This window comes from Limulus polyphemus, unplaced genomic scaffold, assembly GCF_000517525.1.
Source record: "Limulus polyphemus unplaced genomic scaffold, Limulus_polyphemus-2.1.2 Scaffold521, whole genome shotgun sequence".
NCBI classification, from domain to species: domain Eukaryota; kingdom Metazoa; phylum Arthropoda; class Merostomata; order Xiphosura; family Limulidae; genus Limulus; species Limulus polyphemus.
In genome coordinates this window covers 311858-335913 of record NW_013666131.1, presented here as the reverse complement: position 1 = coordinate 335913, position 24056 = coordinate 311858, and the positions used below count along the sequence as shown (strand labels likewise).

Sequence of the window (24056 nt, the reverse complement as noted above, 5' to 3'; positions counted from 1 at the left end):
TATTGCCCGTTTTGGTTAAACTAATTATCACACAGTCTAACTTCACTTTCACTAACTTAACATTTTTTTCTGAGTTCTTTAGAAATCACCCGTCATGGCTAAACTGACAATCACTCAGTCTTGATCTGTCTAATTATCTCTCAATTAACTTGCTTTCTTCTTACTGTATCTGCATGTATTTATAACATGCAACAGAAAAATCTAGAATTATCTAGCCCACTAGTAGCAACAATATCAAACATCATGAGAAAAACCTGGAAACTTCGAGTAAGATGATGTCAAAAATATTACAAAAGCCTAGTACAACAATTCAACTACACACACAAAACATACAACTCTTATCGCTTTTAAAATAATTACTTTTAACACTTTTGTTATGAAATCTAAACAATAATTAAATAATACATCACAAAATAATCTAAATAACTTTTAAACTGAACAGTCTTGTATATACAACAATTCAAACTCTCACTGTAAACATTCTTAAGAGATGGAAGAACTTTTGTGTCATGAATCACTAGTAATAAGTTAAATAAGAACAACATAGTGACACAAAATAGCCTTATCCCCATCTCACATATAGGTCACATGACAGGTGACCTATATAAAATAGGGTAACTATTATCCTGAGAGGGTAAAAATACTATCCTAAAGGAACAGTATTTTCTAACCGTAGGTTTGTGAATAAGAGAATAAATAATTAAATACAGATATAGCTATAGATAAACTAAGTAGTATTCAAGTATATTTATATATATATATATATAGATAAAGAGAGAGCTTAGAAATGGCTACCAAAGGTGAAACTATTAACCCTTTTGAGATAGTCATATCATCTCGTTTGTTGACATGCATTGAAAACTTTATTGAACTACTATTTCATGAATTTATGTCAATAAGTTTGGTATCAAACTGTAGATTATAATTCAAATTTTAGAACTATTCATTACTTAATTTGTTAATTTAAAATTAAATATTAAAAACACAGATAAACATGGATTTTTCTATGTCACGTGGTATGTTGAATGCAACACTGGCTCAAATTAGATGTTTGTGAAATCAAAATACTAAGTCTATAGTTTTGTACAAATTAGAAACTCAAATTACCAATATTGACAAGCTAGAATATAAAATAAGAGCCTCTTATCTTTTCAATTTGCTAAAATATTGCACATTTAATAAATCAAACACAGTGGCACCCTGCTCACCTCTTTCCATTTTTGGAAACGTTCTCTTATACACACTTACTTATATATACGACATAAATAACCAATTAGAAGCTCTAAATGTCCCCCTAGTGGCTTTCCCGGCCATTTTAATAGGCTTGGCACCATTTATTTCTTTTGAAACAATATTTCAACGAGGTAGGGTGTGTCTTTTGTATGCTCGTAATTTCATATTTTTTTTAGACTAAAATACATCTTAGTTACTAAGCTTGATAAATTATAGTGGAATTCTGTGATGTCGATATAGTAATTTATGATTTTTTGGTTATTCAACTATATATATAAAAAACCTAGAAAAAACATTTCTCCATATCCTCCACGTGCAAGTTTTTTAAAGGCTTAGCAACTTACGTCAAGCAGCAACTGAGTACAAAGGTCATAACTAGAAGAGATAATTGTTTGCTTTACTTTTTTAGTTACCCTTCTATGTTTTTAAAAAAAATAAGTTTAAGAACTTATTTCAAAATAGCAATAATCTATATACATATATAATATATGATAATTGAAATGTGACTGTATTTTACAAAATACTAGTCTACTAAAACAATACCAAGACAAGTTACTTTGTACAAACCAAAGGTCAGCTTTATGTTATTTGATACAGTAAAATGAGTGCACGTGCGCTGTGTCAATGTAATTTCTATATTGTTGGTCAGGCACGGCTAAAAGATCAATATAATAAAAAAATTAAATATATATAAATGTATAATGTTATGAGACCTAAGCTATTTCATCTAAACATTTATGTTTTCAAGTTATAATTTGTGATCATTCTAGAATGAAAGGGGCATAATTTATGTTTATTTTCAAATTTTTTTATGGTGGTTGTGAGATCGGTCAAATTTACTGAACCCATACAGAGATTAATTACTGAAAATAACAGATAAAATATAAAGTTGTTTCTTAAAAAATGTTTGATAACTATTTGGACATCATAAAGATTTCACATGTGAAATTTTGAAATTTTCTGATGCACAAAAGTATTTTTAATGCTAAGATGAAAATTGGTTTGCATGATAGACAGGCAAGATGTGAAAAGAAAAAAAAGTCATGAGAGAAACATTGCTTTACAAACCTTAAGACTTAATAAAAAAATTATATATTTTGCATATGAAAGCATTGTAATGTTTACTGATAAACTGTCAAATGTCGTTAACATTCGCTTAATGATTTAAAAGTTATAGCATGAAAACTATAACAAGCTCAAAATGTTACGAGATTGGTCCCATGGACCGAGCCTGGGTTGAAAGAGTTAATTAAAATTTTTTGATAATTATGATTTTATCTTATAATGTTTTGAACTCATTATGGAATGAATATGAATAAAGCTAAAAGGTCTGTTCAAGTGACATAGTATTATTGTGTTAACAAGTGATAACAATGTTTAACATGAACTGCAATAATCTTTCAAAATAAACTTTAGTGGAAATTATTTTTCTGTACTTGTATAAGTTTATCCAGTGTTTTGACAAAAGATACATCATCAAATAGACTTACCATCCATGCTTCGTGATGAAAACCGTTTGTTGCTTAGAGTTCTTTCAAAGTGAGGAGGAGGTCGATCAATCATGGTGCTTGCTTTTCGAGTTTGATATTGTGTTCTTCCTGAATAGCGAAACTTGGACCCAAAACGAGGCACAAACAAACTCTGTTTAGGTGGTGCCTCTGGATGCATCAACCTGTTAACAGTAACAACAGAAGAGTAACTTAAAACATGTTTAAAATAATTTGAGGAAAAATGTACAGACTAATGTATTTTTTACATTAATATCATATGAAAAAAGAAGATAAATCATACCACATTTCTAATTTATTTTATGCTTGCTCATTTTAATTTGCGTACATGATTATGACTTAACCCTATCTGTCCAGGCATCATTTATGAGGTTTTAGTGACTTACATTTAAAATATAATTAAAGAACTTTTTGCTTATATTATACCAGTTAGTATATCGTAAAATTGTAGCTAATAATCCATAGTATTTAATAGTATATAAAGTTTAAGTTCTTAATTTTATAAATCAATATATAAAAAAATTCTGAATTTCCCCTAGTGTGAGAAATGTGACAAAGTTTCTCTAGGAATCCCCTCTTCTCTATTATATTCAACACTCCTCCAATAAGTATGAAATTTAATGTAAATTACTCATTGTAAAATTGTCATCGATTACACAAATCATAATTTTTATAGCCTTCAATCTTGTTTGGTTACAGAGCCATCAAATAGAAAATCAGACACCTCTTGCTATACCCACCTGTCACATCCTCTCTTTCAGGATTTGTTAATAGTTCTCTCTTACTCTTAATACTATATTATGTAGAGCCAATAAAAAGCCAAGGTTTTCATATCAAATGATGTATTATATTCCATTGTTCTCTGAACAGAGAATTGTCATTTTCTCAGTTAGTACAAACTTCGTTCCCACGGATGAATTTGTAACAGTTCTTGTCATATAGTGAGAAAGCCAGAAAAATTGTGATAGTTAGGGGAAATTGTCTGCTTTTTGCATGTTATTATTCTATGCTCTTTAGTGATTATTTAATTAAATAAAAATTATTTAGCGCATTAGTAAAAATAGGGAAGTTATTTAAGGTTAGATTAGGTAAAATGAATAATAATATTAATAGAATAGAAATGTTTCACGAGGCACGCACACGAGCAGCTCGGAGTAGCTTGTGGGTAATGTAATGTGAGCTCCACATTCCCCAATTGACTTACAACTTATAATTGCATGAATAGTATTAGTTAGACTTGGTTCAAGGGCAATAAAACAATAAAATTTAAATATAAATAGATGTATACTGTTACAATTTTAAAGCTACTTAGGATAAGCCATTTGAAGCCATTCTAGAAAGAAAAAAAGAATAATTTAGATTTATTTTAATTTTGTTTTGGGTGGTTATGAGGTCTGTCAAATTGACCGACCATGTACAGAGTGAGGGTAGAGAAAATAACAGATAAAATATATACTTTTACTGAAAACAGACATTTGAAATGTATTTAGGAGTTTTTACATAAATGTAATTTAAGATTTTTTCAGATGAAGAAATGCATTTTTAATCTGAAGATGAAAATCACTTTGTACACAGACTAGTAAAAAAGATACTCGATATATTTACACACACATTTTTTTTAGTTTATTAAAAATACTTCACTAAAAAATGATTTTTTTGTATGTGAAAGACAGTGTTTACTGAAAGTCTGTCAAATTTTGTGAAAATATACGCACTACTTTAAAAGTTAGTAGTATCAAAACCATTATGACTTTAAATGAGTAAAAAGAGGTCCTGTGTTGAGAGAGTTAATGCACCTAAAAGCAAACTATAATAACTGATACAAGATCAATTAAAAAATATTAAAAAAATTACATAGCAAAAATATTAAATCAGAAAAAAAACAGTTAAATATTTAGCTATATAACTGGAATAATATGGTGGTATTAGAAATAAAATCTTAGCTAAAATTTAGTGAAACTTGTAAACTAAATATTTCTCTAAAAGTAAAAAAAAAACTGTAGTGTGTACTTTTTTCTAATTCTAGAGGTGTTTTGTAAACAGCATGGAAACTATCTCTACCTGAAAAATGTGTGATGTTCTACACAGACTTTCCACAGTCTTTTAGCTGCTCTGTGATTGGCTAATTTGAACCCAATTGTACTTTCAAACTGCTCAAACTAAAAAAAAAAGTTAAAACGATTGGCAACCATTAACTGTCTTAAATTATAATATGGTCTTTTTCCTTGAAAAGCATACACATTATATTCTAAACAAAAATAGTTTAAATTACATTTCTAGAAAATTTCCCAATGAATATACATTAGAAGCAGTTCAACCATGAATACCATATGTATGGAAGGGAATCTGCTTATCAAAAGACATGGCACAGCTTAATCAAAACAATTTAGCAATGAATTTGTTGCTACAGAAAACTATAAATCAAAGAAGTGACTAAAGATAAAAGTTAAAATATAAACTACAAGCATATTAAACAATGCTCTAATAAGATAAACTGGTCTAGTCACATAATCCATAAATCATACAAATGATATTACTAAATTATAACACAATAAATAAAACTGTAAACCAGACTGGATATTAAAAATCTAGAATATTCACAAAAGGTTACTAAGCAATATATTAAATTCAATATAACACTGATGTTTATGATAATTAATAGTTTTCTTAATAAACACTGAAGATAAGTCAACAGTACAAAACGAAAATGCATCAAGCCTATGTTAAAAAACATTTCATGTAAATAAAACTGCTGGATGACTGACAGTAAGTACAAACACCAATGACAAAAAATAAACTTTAAATTTAGAATCTCTTAAAACTGTTATATAAAAATTTACTATTAAAAATTTAGTATTTAAATATCTATGAAACTGTGAACTTAAAAGCCTAAAACAGGCAAAATTACATCTCTTCCAATGATAATAGAAAAGTTCTACACTGGAGCACTCATTTCAAAACCCAATTTTAATCCTTTATCAAATCATCAAAACTTCAAATTTAAAACAACCATGATATTTTGTCAACTGACATATAAATGTTTAACAGTAAAATACATCAAGTATATTCTCAGTCTTTATTCAGATAAATATTTTAAATGGTCACTTTTACATATAGTTTTTTCTTCTTCTATTTGTAACATTAACTCCCAAGTTTACCTCTCCAGGTCGAATTTTGATGTAAAAATTATTTCTTTTGTAAGAAATCTTAAGAATTTTGGGCCAAGCAAATCGGTTGATTCTTAGCCGATCTCTGTACACCAGAAGACCAGAACTACAGACACCAAGCATTATGTCTACACCTTCAGAATCCTTGGCTTGGTGAAGATCAACACCATACATAGCTAGCTTCTTAGCATTTTCCAAGTAATGAAGTTCTGCTTCAGCTGGAGTTTGACCTCTGTAACATGTTTTAAAAAAACAAATAAACTACAATTATGCCAATCCATAGTATACTTTCTATAACAGTTCAAACACATTTTATCTGTGTTAAAATATCTGCAATTATTTTTCCCAAAATACAGTACAATTTTGAAATATGGTGTAAAATTTTCAGAATAGTAAACAAATTATTACTAAACCTTTCCAAAAGCAAGAAAAATACCATAAGTTTGCATAATTTAAATATATGTAATTATTATAAACTAAACTTAATGCACAGCTTCATCAAAAAGTATTGCAGTTTTTTCTTTTATTACCCAATATCTTTAATTCTATATTAACAAAAACTACTGAAAGATTAGCGACTTAAAAGTAAGTTTTTACATCAAAATATTATTTAAAATGGGTTCCTACTTGTGTTGTCTGTGAAGTTCAATGACCTTTTCCTCCAACTCTGGAGTCTGACTTGGAGCAAATCGAAACTCAGAAAGATAGTCCATTCCATGTTCTACTGGATCATAATCTCCAAGTTCAGACTGAACCAAATAGGACCCTAAAAGGGCATGAGTCACAAAGGAGCATGGTAATCTGTTAAAAAGAATGATAGGCGAGTTAAACAAAACAGCAAAAATTTTTTTGAGAGGTATTTCATGCGGTGGTGATAGATCTGACAAAAAATCAACTGCATACTGCAATAGCCTGGAGTTGTGAGTTGGAGGGTACTGATCTTTGATATTGACAAAGGCCTCAGCCAAGAAATCGAAACACTTGTGTATTTCTAAACTCGTTAGATAATATCCATATAAGGTTGGATGATAAAGCAGGAAAAGGTTTCTGTGCAAAAGATCAGCTGTAGCTTGTTGAGACTGAATATAAAATTAATTGCAGTCATGAGGTTGAATCTACGTGTGTTACAATCAGAGGTTTCAAGGGTAGAAAACATTTAAGTTGGTAACTGTTATAGGCTACCTGATAACAAAGATCACAACAGGGTTGTTATGAAAAAAAATACTGATGCAATAATACTAACAAACTAATTATAAACACAAATTGCGACAGTAAGTAGTCCAATATTGAAGAACAGATGTTTCTTGAAGTAATTCAAGATGGGTTTCTACAACAAATGGTCAGGAAACTAAACCAGAGGAGGCGCTATTGTGGATTTCATCACTTATGAATGTTTTGGTGCAATAGTTGAAATGTGAAGAATATTTGCGGAAGTGTTTATTGCACAAACATGTTTGATATTTTGCTACATTTCGAGTTCAAGAAAATGTTATTTCCCAATAATCAGAAATCCAATTTTCAGCCACAAGACAAGACTCATCATTAGTCAATTGGGATGATGAGTTAATAGTGTTTTTAATCCTATCTGGACTCTAAAGCACCTTTCAGGTGGTGGGTGCACACCTGCATATCAAATTTAAAGATTTAAGCACAAGGAAAAGGGCAAACAAATGGAAGCAGGATCTCATCCATGTAAGGTCTTGCTGTCAGGGGACCACCATCCATCAAATAGAGGTATGTATGCCTCTGCATGCAGATTCCACCTCAGACCATGATTAAGCCACCCCCAAAGTCATTATGGTGGACATGTTACAGGCCAAATATTGCTCTCCTTCATGTTTTCAGATCCTCACATGTCAATCATTCTAAGATACATAGAACCTAGTCTCATCTCTAGGTATCCATTGCTGAGGGGGTCCAGGTGACATTTTCGTGGTTGAATGTCATTAGGGGGGGTTTGGCACCTTAGGGCTTTTACAGGGGCTTTAACTGGAATCCTGGACTTCAGCTCAGCCTCATGGAGCCTGTTTCTGACTGTTGAGCACAATACACGCACTCCAATGGCTTGCTGTTGCTCATTCCTGAGGCCCCTAGTGCTACTAAATTTTGCAGATATCAACAGTCTACTGCATCTGTATACCTGGCCTCATTTTCTGGTGTATCCTCCTGTGTCCTGGTATCTGCACCATAATTTAATGACCACTGTGATACCCCGTGACCTGTTCCACCTTAGTCTTGGTGCAGCCTTCCTATAGCAGTATGATGGATCTGCAAACTTCAGTTTCAATCAATTGATTTCTAACAGCTTGTACATACTTTGCAAAAGTCAATACCAGCAAATAAATGCATAAAACTAGCATTATCTCAACAATGAGCATGTTTCCAAATCAACCAAAATTAGCCTTTTTCTTTGCAGAATTTGGGTATTTTCTCATAAAAGTCTACAATATAAGGAATCACTGGTGCATAAACTTGAAAACCCTAATTTGGATTGGTGTAATTCTCTAAAATAAGCATGCTAAATTTGAAAAAATTAATAACCTAAAAATAAACAAATTTCAAGAAACCTCTTTATCCTTTAATTTTTGTGAGTTGTGTATGATCATACAGCATATGAAGTTCAGCTTTGAAATTGGCAACAAGCAAGATTAACTCTCTCAACCCATAATTTTTGCGTATTGTGCCATAATTATTTTCATGATTTCCTAATAAATATCACCATACTTTATCAATCTTTAATTTCCTTAATTTTGTGGATAATAACATGGCTTGAGTTAGCTTTCAGCCAAAAAAAAAAAAAGACAAATTTTATTGGACACTGTCACCATCCGATGGGTAAATCTGAATTTTCGGCCAGATGTCGGCAGTGTCTGTTCTGATTTCAGGAGATAAGTGCCAATGGAAAAGGCAGATTATTATCTATTTAGTCAATGTACAGTGAATAAAATAGTGTTAGAAGTAATTATGATTTCATGATAGAATGACAAGGCATAGTTCCCTAATTGAAGAAAAACAATCTAATAGGACAACTAGAAAAATTAGGAACAAACCATAAAAAGACAGGATATTTTTAAATTTCTTTAGAAGTTATTTTCATTCCTGAGAATCTTTTTGTGTTAAATTATACTTGTTTAAAAGTTACAAAATTTTTCTGACAATACATCAGGTGGCTTAATAACATATAGTAGGTAAGGTAGGTGAATGCAAAATACTCTGTTGACTCAAATCCTCATTTATTGCATATTATTACTACCATATTCAAATAATGCAAATAAATAACAAGTTATTCATTGAAAATAAACTATATTTATTATATATAGATTAATATCAACCATGAATATTGCCAGCAGAAATACTATTTCCTACTGATACAATTAAGAAAGGTCAAAACATGCATTACTGATAAATCTTTGTCAGTTTTATCATGTTTATGATTTATAGCCAAAAGTGTCATCTAGAGCAATCAGGAAAATAAAATGTCAAAGAAACATGTTAGTGAATATCAATTAAACTGAAAGGGTATATACAAAATGAACAAAAACAAAATATTGAAATTCTAGAATTAATGTATTTAAAAAATTTCAAAACAGTGTCTTACAACAAAACCTTTGAAATATTACGATACAAAAATGACAGAAAAACTAAATGAAATTACATGAATTATATTTTTCAATTCTAGGTAAGAATAATAAATTTATTCTATGCTTCATGCAATTTGATTTAAGTACTTCCACTGTAAGGAAGAAAATTCCAGGGACATCAGTGACACCCCCTCCAATCCAGAAAGGGTTATTTCACGATAGGAATTTTCCTAAAAAAAGGGAGGAAATATCAAACCTAATAGGATTACTATGGGCATAAAAAGGAAAAAAAATTTGTACATACATACATAGGATTAAAGATTTATAGAACTATATGAAATCTAGAAATTTGGTTAAAATATAAATTAATAAAACATAAAGGGTCTATGTGAAACAGTTGGCTAATAATATTAAAATTAATAGTAAGGATTATTTCATGTATGCTACATGTAAGCAAAATTTTAAAATAGTGATTGGGCCTAAAGGATGATGATAGTGAGGATTTTGTTAGATACAACAAGATGGATTAGCTTTTAAATATTTTCTTCTCATTTGTTTTTACAAGAGGGGATACTACTGATGTTTCTGACCTTGAACATTCTATGGAAATGACCTGAATTACACAGATATTGATCCACTAATGAAAAGTATAAAAAATAAGGGATTAAGTATATATAATGAACCAGACAATAATTTTCCATCAGTTCCAAATGAGGTCAAACATCAGATACAAACCTTCTTTTTGAGTAAATAAGGTGATTGAAGATTGGAGAGTTGTTACTTTTATTCTTATTTTTTAAAGGAGGTTTATCAATGCCCCTGGAAATAATGTGACAGTTAAGTCTTACTTTTGTAGCAGGAAAATTTCTAGACAGTCTGACAAAAGAAAGTTTATAAAATCATTTAGTGAAATACAACATCATAGCACAGAACCAACAAGGATTTACTAAAGAGAAATTTCACTTTGCTAAACTGTTTTTTAATGTAATTAACTTAATACATTCAATATCTTAACCTTTTTAAAATTCACTTTGTGTTGTTTTTCAATCATATGTTCATTTATATTTGACTTTTCATTTCCTACCTGTTTCTAATATATAGAATATATATATATTTTGCAGTCTAAACATTCTATTTTATAAAGTGCACCTTTGCCATATTTTTCATTTTTATACAACTTAAGTAGAAACTGTTCAGTTTTGATTTAGTTAAGATTTTAATTTCTACCATAAGCTAATTGATTTTTTTCACTAACAACTCCTACAAATAGTATTAATCCATAACTACATTATTTTCTTAAGTATTTTGATCAGTTCTCTTGTTCTTGTCTATTTTATTTGGTTTGTCATTTTCTTGATTATGTCATAAGTTTGTGGGGGCATAATTTTTTTGTTTTGAAGTATTCTCTTATCTTTTGAACTTTATTTTCCAATATTTCCATTGGTACATAATTTAAGTGCTGTTATAACACATCCTTTTAATGTTCCAATTTTTAGATTTTTATTTTATGCAAAAAACCAGTTTATACAAGTTCCATCATGGGAACCTTTTGTTAAATTTTAAAATTGAATGTTTATTTTTGCTGTATGTTCACGCTAAGGAAATTTATACAATCATTTTTCTTTCTCTATTGTAAATTTTATGCCTTTATGTTGTGTCCAAAAAAACTACATCACTTTTTCTTCTCCTTTAAAGCTACACAGGATATCATCAACTTATCTAACCAAAAATGCAATGGAAACACAGCTGTTTTAATGGCCTTTATTTCTATAAGTGTTGTTAATAATGGAGATGATGGGCTTTGGACTTTCTATTCCTAAACTTCTTCTATTATTCAAATAAAAAAACAATTGTTAATCTCTCATTCCAACAGTTACTTCATATTTTCTAAATGCATATTTATATATCTGTTTTCATAATTGCATATTTTATTTAGTGCAATTTAAATGGCTTCTTTTACAGGTGTTTGAATGTACACTGATTCTATATCAAGGCTATACATAATGCTATTAGGGTTTTCTTTTTCAGTTTGTTTGTTTACTTCATAGGAGTTGTATATGGCTGCTTTCTCATTTCTTGTGTATTGTTTAAGAAATCAAGTTAAACATTTGCATAAATAATAATTGAAGTTGTTATATGTTGATAGGATTGGTGTCATTGAGAACGATTCTTTGTGTTTTTCATGCTCATTACAGTAGTGGTATTCTTCTGCCTTTATTTCTTAGAAGTAAATAAATATCAACGCTGATCAAGTTTTTGACTTTTGTTTTCAACATATGTTTAGTTTAGTTTCCATATTTAATTAGTCCTGCTTTGCTTTTTCAAATTTTGTAGAATTTTCAGTGATTTCTTAGATTTTTTCTTCATATTCCATTTTTTGTAGTAGCATAACAGTAGTGCCATTGTCATCTTTTGTGATTATTACTATTTGTTAGATGATTTTGCTTAGTGAGGTCTTTTTAATTATTTGTTCTTTAGTAACCTTTACTAAATTTTAAATTTTACAACTTTCTTTTTTTTTATTCTTAGAAATATTGGTAATAACTTTTCTTTTTTAATTGTTTGTTTTGTAGTGCTTCCAATTTGTGTTTTTTTCTTATATTCAATACCTTAACACATATTGCGTGTTGTTTTTCAATCACACGTTCATTTATATTTGACTATTTTTCCTGTTCCCTTCATTTAGTTATTTTCCCACCTGTTTCTCCAATACAGAACTTTTTCAGCCTAAACATTCTATTTATATGCTGTATCAATGCCATACTTCAGTAGAAAACATTTAATGCTGGTTCTTGGTTTAGTCCCAATTTTAGTTTTTACATCTAATTTGTTTATTTCTTCTCAATTTCTACTATATCTAACATAAATAAAACATCAGAAGCACCATTTGTTTGTATCATGTTAATTTCATTAAAAAAATATGGAGCTAGTTTCACCATAAACACAATTAGTTGATTAGATATATTCATAATTTGACTGTTATACTTGATCATGTCTCACTGTTAGAGATGAAATGTTGTATTGAAATAAATGTATTGTTCCACATATAGCAAATTCAAGTTTATACAAATAAAATTGGAATTTTTATTATTTTTTATTGATCAAAATGTTATATTTTATATACTGAACCAATTTTAACTTGTTTTATATTCACTAACATATTTATATTTATGGTGTATTTATGAGAGCTTTTTCCCTCATTGAAACAATTACCTAACCAAGTAAAAAACACATTCCAAAAAATTTATAATGACTTGCAAACAATATTACTGTGCAATTTAATAGGCCTATGGAATTGCCAACTTAAATATTTTTTCCAAAATTCTTATTGTACAGAAAACTTTTTGTAGCTTTCTATAAAAAATTAAATAATATAACATAATTCCAGTATTACCAAAAACAAAAATATCACCAGAAACTTGTTATTAAAAAATATAATTATCAGGTCCTTAATGTTTTGGGAAACTATTCCTAATGCTAATGTATTCACCATTCAACTGTGGGTCAATCAGTCAGATATCTTTTTCAAAAGTAGTAAAGTTAGAATGTGAGTTTATCCAGTAAAATCATAGATCCACTTATATAACCTCTAGAAGTTTGAGAAATACATGAGTTTCTTTGTAATCCTACACAGTTTACTAGCTGGCAATATTGTAAGCCAAGACAGCAATGAGGAAGAAAAAAAAGAAAATACACAGTGTGCAGTTCAAGCCCACAGACACATTACAAAAACAAAAATTTTGTCATTTTTCAACGTTTAACCCTCTAAGCATTGGGTAGGCTCAAAAACCAATCATTCTGACTGACTCTGAAAATCATGACACTGCACATACTAGAATTCTTTAATTTATAGTGTATGTTTATGAAATTTGTCCAGATTTTAGTAAAATTTACAAGTCTGTTGTGTAAAAAAATTAAAATTTTAATAAGGTATTTATCATAAAAATTTGTCTGTGAATATCTGAAACCTTTATTGACTCGATTTGAGTGCAGTTTTCATATTTGATTTGCATAACTGCTAGAACCTCCTAAATAAATATCAAAAGTTTTTTAAGGTAAAAGTTTATATTTTCTCTACCCTAATAATAACTGTAGCTGAATCATCAATTTTGAAAATTCTGAAATAAAATGAACATATCTTTTCTTCTTCTTTCAATACATAATTTGTTGCCACATCTTGAGTTTACATTATTCACAATTTCCACTGCTTACATTTTCACATATAGTTTATTTTTTAATTTTATTGTCTAGTTTATTCATCCCTAAAAAGCACTGTACCACAGTGGGAAGACATTAGCAGATTCCCATACACTCACCTGCTGCATGCATGAGGTCTTTATACTTATCGCTTAGCTAGCTAAGCCTTTTTCAAATTTTCTCAAACTTCTTTTGTGAAAAGAAAAAACAACAAAAAATAAAATAAAATAAATGTGCACCTTTCAAACATGCTTTCCAAAACATAAATAATACATAATACACTAGAATAATATTTGAAAAACAATCATAATTTATTTGCCTTTCAAAGATAAAAAAAAAAAGAACAATTCCTATGGGCGACAACTTTGCTTTTCATGACATCATACAGTCAAGACCTCTAGTCTGACATTTATTGCAATTTCAAAAGGACAATTACAAGTTTGAAACTGAAAATAAGCTCTTTCTGTTGGTTATAAACATCAAATAAGATGACATGGTTTTGAACACTTCCTTTAAAGTTAAGACTTGGTTCATTTTGAATTTCATGCAAAGCTACATAGGAACTATCTGCACTAGCCATCCCTAATTTAGCAATGATAGACTAGATGGAAGGTATCTACTCAACACCACCCAACACCAACTCTTGGGATACTCTTTTACCAACAAATAGTGGTGTTGACCATCAGATTATAACACCTCCACAGCTGAAAAAGCAAGCATATTTGGGGACAGGGGTTTGAACCTATGACCCTCAATTTGCAAGTTGAGCACCCTAACCACTGGGCCCTTAAAGTTAGATGGGCAAAGCTTTTGTTGTTGGTTGAGAAAATGTACTGATATCTCTGTAAGTGAAGAAGTTAGGACATTGAAACTGTACACTGGACCTTGGAATTATTTACAAACTGGAATGAGTTTATGGAATGAGTTGCCATTGGGTATATTGCAGGCCAAACTTTATAAAAGTTTACCACTAATTGCAACAAAAGCATTTTAAGTTGTCTTGAACCCAGCAAGCTTGTCATTACAACATATTAAGTCTTAGGGAATCAAATTAAAACCATTTCCTGAAAAATCAGTATTTTGATTTTCTTCATTTAAACACGTTAAAAGCCCCAAAAATAGAGTTGTGCACAAATGGATATAAAATGTTTCTCAACAACATCAATTTTTAGTAATTAAAATATAATTTTACAATCTTTACATATGCCTCATAATAAATTGTCACCTGAAGTAATATATTTCATAATACATCGCATTTCATAGCATCTCATATGTTTATTTACACTAGGCCTGTTGCTAGGTTCTGAGCATTGCATTTCTGCTGTCTGTTTCTCTCTGTGTTTGTATAACCACATACATCAATTTGAAATGCTGTATAAATGTGGAATTTCAAGTTAGCATGTACCAACTTAGGATACTGTACTAAAGTGGAGTTATGAATATTCAATGGTTGGTTATTTCCACCCAAGGGCCGAGTGTCTTTGTATTGTCTCAATGCTCTTGTTACAATATGTAAAAATGACCAGTGCATGTAAGAATGTATCATAAGATTAAGTATATGTTAACTGTGTTGTATATTTACATACTTTAGATTGATGTGTATAATTCAAAAGATTGAGGCTCCAGCATACTGTGTCATATCTAAAAAGACACTAGATGAAGGAAAATCTGCAGTAGTTAGTCTTTGTGAAAAGGGAAGTGTAGTTATTAATTGTGCAATTGGAGAATGAAATGATGGCATATACACTAGGCCTGGCCAACAGGTCCACCAGGATTACTGTCACAATTATTGTAACTCACAATGAATATTTAGAGCTTTACAAAAGAAAAAGATAATGCTGCGACAGATACTCAGAGATGTGTTTTCAATCATCAGAAGAAAGTTTCAAGTTTAACATGGACTGTTTCTTCTGTGTCATACCAGCCATCATTGAGGGTAAGAGAAAAAACACCTCATGTTTCCAATGTTACAACAATTGGATTCAAGGATAGAATACTAGGCATTTGCAATGAGCAGCAAGATAAATGGGCTAGCACTATACAAGCTAGACTTATATCTGTTCATGATTTCTCTACTACTGGTGCTGTTTACCACTAGGCATGCAATGTCAATTACCACACAATGAAGCAAATCCTTAAAATTCATGAGACTGACAAGAATGTGTGCAAAAGGACAAAATATGGATTGCCATGTAATGAGAAACAAACTAATGCTTTCCTGAAGGTAGCAGGGTATTTTGAGGATAATAATGATGAACAAGTCACAATAAATAATCTTACTGACCTAATACAAACACGTTTTGATGGTCTCACAAGAGGGTGTGGGATGACAGAGAAACAACATACCACATGGCTTCTTTCCATGCCAGCATGTACTCAGGTGAACAAATATATTCAAGAGCTAACAGGTATGAACAAGGACCTAACCAAGGCTAGGCAAGCATGTGAAATGATGGACATGGACACACAATTCTCAGAGCTCTTGAAGACTGAAACCCCTTTAGTGCTGAGCAAAGTATACAAAACATAATGAAACATCAAATAAAGACATGGCTCACAAAGGACGAGCAGGCAGTAAAGTTGCAGCATCTGTGCTATTTGATTACAAGATGAAGATTACAATAATGACAGAATTTTTCTTGGTCAACAATACAAACAAACAGCTGGTCACCAACATGCTCAGTAAATATCTCCAGATGAGTAACTGCCAGACATATCCTGCACAGGAAGATGATGATCTACTTATTGTACAGATAGCTGTAGAGTCTGCAATGAAAACAAAGTACTTGTTGGTGATGATACCAACATACTTATTTTACTATGCTACGACACCTAACATGGCCACACATGATTTGTTCTTTTAGCCTGAATCACGAAGTCCATTAAAAAGTCTAAGAGTGTGGAACAGGAAGCAGTAAAGGAACAGTTAAGTCATGAAGTTTGCAGCAGTGTTCTCTTCTTACATGCCATCTTAGGGTGTGACACCATGTCGCATTTCTACAGAATTGAGATAGGAACTTCTTCAAAGAAATTTCTTACCAACCATAAATTTCAGGAATGTGTCAAGGTATTTCAAACCAGCTCTGCTTCTAAGTATGATGATATAACAGCTGGGAAAGAGAGCTTTAGTCTGCCTGTATAAATGGCAAATGTACCAATGGACTTGATTACCTGGGCCGCAAATGATTCTGTGAAAATATTTCTACAAAGGGTTCCTATGTTCAGCCTCAAAGTCTACCTCCCACTTCTGCTGCAGCCAAATACCTTAACTTATGTGTGTACCATCAGGTCCAACAATGGAAGGGTCAGGAACTCTCACCTGAAGATTGGGGCTGGAGATCAAGTGGACATCTAATCCCTGTGATGAATGATGCACTATCAGCACCTGAGCAACTCATATGTTTCACCAGGTGCAACTGCAACACTGAATAGGAATTTGAGGTGTGCATGTCAAAAACACAGCCTGAAATGTTCTGGATCTTGGTGCACTAATATGAAATATGAGGAGAAGGATGAGGCAGACTTGGATGAGAATGGTGATGATAACAGCAGTCCGTAGGCAGTTTGCTAAGCATCAGTAAAGATAATATAAAGAAACTATCAAAATTATACTGAATTTATGCTTAATGTTATATAAATTGAGTGTTATTAAAGAAAATGGTGTCACAGGACACTGAAACATAAGTAGAACCTTTTTTAGGGTAAGTCTATTTTGAATAACTACATATTGTGTAATGATTTTAATGTTGTATTTCTTTTAATTGTAAATAGATGTTTTACACAAATGCCATTTTAAATCATTTAAATATAAATTATTTAACACAGTACAATCATCATTACAAAAATGTAGGGATAAGTTATATTAGGGGCTGAAAGTGAATAAAAAAGAAGAGGTCAGACAAAAGTATTAAATTTCTTGTTTTCTATGTATATTTTTTTATTTATTGTTATAGTAGTAACTAAAATGTAAAAACCAGAAACCTGTTAGTTCAGATAAGAAAAAATAAATAACAAAACAATTTAATTCTCAGCCAGGTATGTTTGTGCATTACATAATTTGATACGTTTGTTTATTGTTACTTGAGATATGCACCTGCCAGATGATTTACTACTTTGTTACCTCTAGTTTAGTAATTAGCCAAAGTTCAAAGAGCAAGAACATTAAATAAGTCTTTGTGGAAATACTATAATTTTTAAGGATAAGTAATTATAATTGTCTGTTACAATCTACTGTAATTTTAGAAAAAAGAAAAATGTACCTTGAGTTTATTGCATATTTTTCAACTTTAGCTTCTGGTGATTTCACGACAGTTCATGTTAAGTTTGAGAAAATAAGAGACAAAATATGAAGTTTCACAAAAACTATTTATTTAGGAGATTCTAAAGGTTATTCAAGCGAAATATGAAAGCTGTAAGTCAAAAACAGGATTTTTATTCTAAACATGAAAATCACTTTGTACTCAAGCTAGTCAGTACATCAATCATATTGACCTTGTAAATTCACAGACAAATCTTTAGTAAAAGTATTTTTTAGAAAATCTGATTTTTTGTGTACAAAAGACTTTCATGTTTGCTAAAAGTTTACCACATTTCATGAAGATACACTTAGTAAATTCAGAATGATAGTAAATATTGTCATGTGTAGCTTCACAGAAACAAGGGTTGGGGAAAACACCAACATCACAGCGTTGGAGTTAAATGGGATGGGAAGTTATTGATCATTCATCCAAATAATGTAGTTAGCTAGGTAGTCAACTAAGATTGAGTAAAATACTTAATGGATGAGAGAGAGTTAGAATATACCAATCATCCACATAAAAGTAAAAATTGATGTTGATTGAATGAAGGCCAGAAAAACTAAATTACTCAACAGAAAACACACTTGGAACCAATGTCAAACAATCCCCAAAGGCAAAAAGAAGAAATGATATGTTAATGTATGAAAAGAGATATGAAGATAACCCTTCTTCTAGAATAGACACAATGACAAAAATTTTAAAAACAACTTAAAGATTACATCCTAAAAGGAGGTGTCTCCAAGAGTAGACAAGCTGAAGCAGGAATCCAATTTCCTGATACAGTTAAAACCACAAAGGGATAGGTGTAAGAATCTGGAGAAGCATGATAAATTAGTAATAAAAGAACACAATATAGTGTATAGCAGTTAGTAAAAAACCATAGTAAATAGAATAAACTGCCAAAAGTTGTGCTATTAGAGAAAATAATTTAGAAACATTCATGCATCTTCTTCAGTCTCATATTACCTTGTGCCTGAAGACAACATGAGACTGAAGAGGATGCACGAAAGTGTCAAAACAAGTTTCTCTACCATAATGACTTCTGAGAGTTTGTTCCATTTACTGTGGTTTTTTTCACTAAGTATGATGAACTATTTTAACTGCTCCTTTGAGAAGGTGATTTGAGACTTCCTGATCTAGAATTTGTAGGAAGTAATTGGATCAGAAGTAAAAAAAAAAATTACATGTCAGTAATGAACTGATAGTTACAAGCAGCCAAATCACAGTATTGGTCAGAGTAATGAACCAACAATTACAGTGTTACACATAAACAGAGCTGTAAGCATCTTCAATGATTTGAGTCAGGTAGGACATTCTTCCAGAACGGAAGAATCATTTAGCAAGTCAGAAAGGCCCATTTGATACAACAGCAACTGTGCATACATATTCTACAAGCAGTTGAAGCATGATAAGATCAGGACAAGGGAAGCTCTTGAAAATCAAGAAAAATAAAAAAAATAAATAAAAAAAATTGACAAGCGAGTTGTTTTGTTCACAGGCAAAACTATCTGCAGCTACATAGAAACAAAAACATTAATTTTTTTTCTTCACACATAAATAAATAAATGTCAGAAAATGAAAAATATTGATCCTAACATACTTTTGGGTTAGAATTATTAAAATATATTTAGAAATAACATAAAATTTACCTTATAATTTGTGTCTCAAAAATGTTATTAAATTTAAAAAAATATCAAAAACCAGAGAAAACTCTATCTTAAAACTTCAGGCACAATAATTTCGCATTAAGTTACTTTTTAATCCTCAGTTTGATACTTGAAAATGTGTTATACAGGCAAAGCAACTTTAATGTTTAAAATTTAGAAACAATAAAATATTTTTTCAGTTATCAGTAACCTTTTGCAACAATACTATGTAGTATGTATACTTTTCCAAACTTATTATTCCAGACAATTCACTGTTGTTTTGCATATTTATAAGCATTTGCATGACAATGTTGAGGCCTTAAGTGTTGTATCTGGTGTTACAAACATAACACATTCGCAAAATGCTAAGTAGACAAACAATATTTGTAGTTTATTTAAAATTACAGAAACTAAGAAGCATAAATTATACAGTAAAAAGTAGAAACACCATAATGCTTAAATCATCACTTAACAAAATAACAATTTAACATCAATTTGTTAAAATTTTAATGACTAGTTCTCACAAAAAGTCAACAGTTAACAAGGAAAGTTAACAGATTAACACTCTCTGGATCCAATGAAGCTCGCTTGGCATGCTGAAAATAACCTACACTATTAAACAACCTTTCTGTATGGGTGCTGATTGCTGGAACTGTCAAATACTTAACTGCAAGTCTACTAAGTGGTGGGCACAAATGAGTCACCTTGTAGATGTGTAGAGTGAGTGGTCATGTAGTTATTCACTTGCTCTTTATCAATAATTTCAGGAGATTTCTGTAGTATAGGACACTTTATTATTCTTGTAAATAGACATCAAGAGCTTCATACAAGCAGTGGACTTTTGCTTTGTTGGTAGTTCTTGAACTTCCTGGGCACTAATACTACATGAAGGTGTTTCTTTTTTAATGGACTGACTTTACTCCTTTCTCCTGAACAAATGAGTATTTGTTTTCAACAGTCGAATAACTTCAGCCTTTATCATATTTCAGTTTCTTGTATTCATTAAAGAATGGCATATCTTTAAGTCTGCAATCAGAAGTTACTTTCCTATGCTGAAAATATATTTCTGATAACTACTTACCTCCTCTCACCTAAATAGCTATTCTTGTTAAATGCTGTCCTCTATGTGCAAAATTTTTTTTCCGCATGCCACAAGCCTTATGCTCCCATGTATCTTACAATCAACTGGTTCAACTGCGTCTTGCATGTAAATCATCATGCAACAAGCATCCACCAATAAGAGTGCAATACACTCTCCTAATGCAAGTGAACTCCCCCTATTTGGGAAGGGTGGGAAGTGTGAGATGAGTTAAGTACCTATCAGAAATATATTTTCAGTATAGGAAAGTTATTTATAGCTTCCGAACAGTACCTTACCTCCGCTCACATAAATAGCTAGAATTCCACAATGAATAGGTGGATGGACTAGTGTGACAAAAAAACATAAAAGCATCTGAAGAACAACCTAAAAGAGTAGATCCTCACATAGAGGATCATATATGGGAGACTGCACCATATCTGTACCAGGTATATTCTTTGCCAAGTGTGGAATTAGGTGAAACATAATATATACAAAAGATAACTTACCCAACACAATCTCACTGAAGTCTGAAGAATGGCTACAGGTGGAAAAAGATAACCCGAGGATGAAGACACAATGATCCAATGCAAATAGTGAGATATGAACATATATGAAGTAGTCCACAAGCCTGGTTGAAGAATTTCCTTAAAGGGATGACAGAGATGAGACACCAAGGAAAAGGTAAGGTGCCTGATCTGACAAGAAGACACCTGGAACAAATTATGGGAAGAAAATAAGGAAGAATAAGCCAATTGAATTAAAAGCTGAACCCAATTGGTCAAGGTGGAAGGAGAAAGGTCACGAACAGAGGATGTCTGTGAATGAATAAACAGGTGAGAATGGGCACCATGGAAGGAAGCCGGGTGGGTAACATAACAACAAAGAGGACAACCAGATCATAATAGTCTATCCAGATCCGACCAAGGATAATGGTGGGAAATGGAAGGAAGTGAAACCAGTGAGAAGGAGAAGCTGCCGAAGTTTTTGAAAAGAAGTTTGATCCAGACAAAGGAGGATATATGTGGAATGATATACAGTACGTGAAACATCAATGGCAAATAAATCCGACTGACAATGTCCACAAGCTAATATGAGAAGGAAATAAGTCTTAAGGGATAAGTGAAAAATCGAGCACAAGGATACTTTCAAATGGAGGCAAAGTGAGGCAGTGAAGAACCACATTAAACATCCCAATCTGGAAGGTTTGTTTGTTTGTTTTTGAATTTTGTGCAAAGCTACACGAGGGTTATCTGTGCTAGCCATCTCTAATTTAGCAGTGTAAGACTAGAGGGAAGGCAGCTAGTCATCACCACCCACTGCCAAACTCTTCAGCTACTCTTTTACCAACGAATAGTGGGATTGACCATCACATTATAATGCTCCCATGGCTGAAAGGACGAGCATGTTTGGTGGGATGGGGTTTCGAACCCGTGATCCACAGATTTCGAGTTGAGCACCCTAACCACCTGGCCATGCCGGGCCCAATCCAGAAGGACTGCACGTCGAAGCAGACAACTAATCTAGAAAGAATGTAACAATAGGGAAAAGGTAGAAGAGGTAAAAACTTTACGTTACCTGGAAAAATGAAAAGTGTGGAATAAGGCAGCCCGATAACCCACAATCGAGGAGACAGAAGAATCCCTGATCAAACAGCCAAGTGAGGAAATTCGTAATATGAGGAACAGTAGGTCGAGCATGGTAAAACACTTGACCCAAAGACCAACAGCAGAAAATGTTCCTTTTACATTGATAAACATCTCTAGAGGAAGAGCAAATGGAACAAGCTAAAAAAGAAGTTACCCACTTGGAGGAATAAGATCTCCTCTTCAGGAACCAAATAAAAACCAGGTGTGAAGACGGATGATATGCCAGTAACTGTGGTTGATATAGAAGGGATGGGGTAAGAGAAAGAGCTAATGGAGGGGCAGAATGGAGCAAGAGCAGCCACAGAAATCACAGTTGTGCCAGCCAGTATGGAGCAATTAGAAGGATTGATACAGAGTGGCGTGGATGATCGAAATCACCCTTGAAGATAGATGAAAGGATAAACATACATGTATTTGTTGGTACAATCTTGACTGAATACATTAACAGCCAGAGCAAAAGGATGAGAAACCAGACACCGAAACAGAGGTACCTTAGTATTGAGGGATGTGGAAAATGCATCTAAGTGAGGAGTATCCCACTGAAGGAAATAACCACTGGAAAGCAAGAGGATCAAGAGCCCACTCTGTCAGATAAATTTTGTTGGGATTGGAAAGACAATCCGCAACAAGATTGAATGCACCAGAAACATGATACACAAGGATATGATTACTGTGCATGTGGTCCCAAAAAAGAAGATCCAAGGTTCGACCACAAAGGGAATGAGAAAGGGTGCCACCTTGGTGATTGACATAAGCCACCACTGTAAAACTGTAAAAATAATAACCTGATGACTCTTGGAAAGATGAAGAAAATGATCCAAAGCATGATTTACAGCCAGAAGCTCCAGGATGTTCATATGGTAAAATCTTTCTGCTGGAGACCACTGACATGAAGATTCCTGCTGATTGACACATGCCCCCCCAGCCCTGAAGGGAAGTATCTTTGGAAATATATAAATTTGAACGAGAAGGAGGAAGTGGAACATCCACCAACATGTGAACCTTGTCCAACCACTAATGCAATTCACCTACAAGGGAAGGAGGAAGTGAAATAGAAACCTCCAATTGGATCCTGCACAAGATTTCATTGATCATGCAGAGCCCACTGAAGAGACCTCATATGTGCTCAACCCAAGGAGATAAGGGCTTCCATGGAAAACCACATCCCCAAAAGTAATAGAACCTTGAGAACTCTAAGAGAGGGAGCAGTAAGGGTGTGAAGAACTGAAAGTTCCATCAAAACAAAGTCAAAGAAGAGAAGTTTGGGCCCGACTGAGATGAATGTTGAAAAAGACACCCAAAGGGAAAAGATATTGGGTAGGTATAAGGAATGACTTCTCCAATTTGATTAACCAACCCACATGAGTTGCCTCCAGGAGTAGTAGATGAGTGTGATGGATGGAATCCTGTTTGGAACAAGCTATCAGAAGCCAGTTGTCCAGGTAATGATGCAAGAACAAACCCTGAAGATGCAAATATTGTGCAAAAGGCTTAACCACCTGACAAAAGACATATGGGGCCAAAGCAAGCCCGAAGGGCAGGACACAAAATTGATAAACTACCCTGTGATGAACAAATCAAAAATACTATCTCAAATGATGAGATATCGGGACATGCAGGTAAGGATTCACAATGTCTACTTTCGTCATCCACAAACCCAGAGAAAATGCCAACCTAAGGGTGAGAAAAGACTCCATGG

At 32.1% G+C, this 24056-nt stretch overlaps 1 protein-coding gene across 6 annotated transcripts in view; it reads right to left on the bottom strand.

Annotated features, from left to right (window-relative positions):
- LOC106458840 (band 4.1-like protein 3) overlaps positions 1-24056 on the bottom strand; it is a 198313-nt gene that overhangs the window by 77794 nt on the left and 96463 nt on the right. For 5 of the 6 annotated variants that reach the window (XM_013918392.2, XM_022385187.1, XM_022385189.1 and 2 more), the window contains exons 7-10: positions 6536-6709; positions 5900-6140; positions 4803-4900; positions 2724-2905 (exon numbers count right to left, since the gene is read on the bottom strand). In XM_013918392.2, the coding sequence (XP_013773846.1) occupies positions 2724-2905; positions 4803-4900; positions 5900-6140; positions 6536-6709 (695 nt within the window). Of the gene's footprint in view, positions 1-2723; positions 2906-4802; positions 4901-5899; positions 6141-6535; positions 6710-11997; positions 12001-24014; positions 24020-24056 lie in introns of those variants that run through there. The other variant, XM_022385190.1, reaches the window with a different exon arrangement.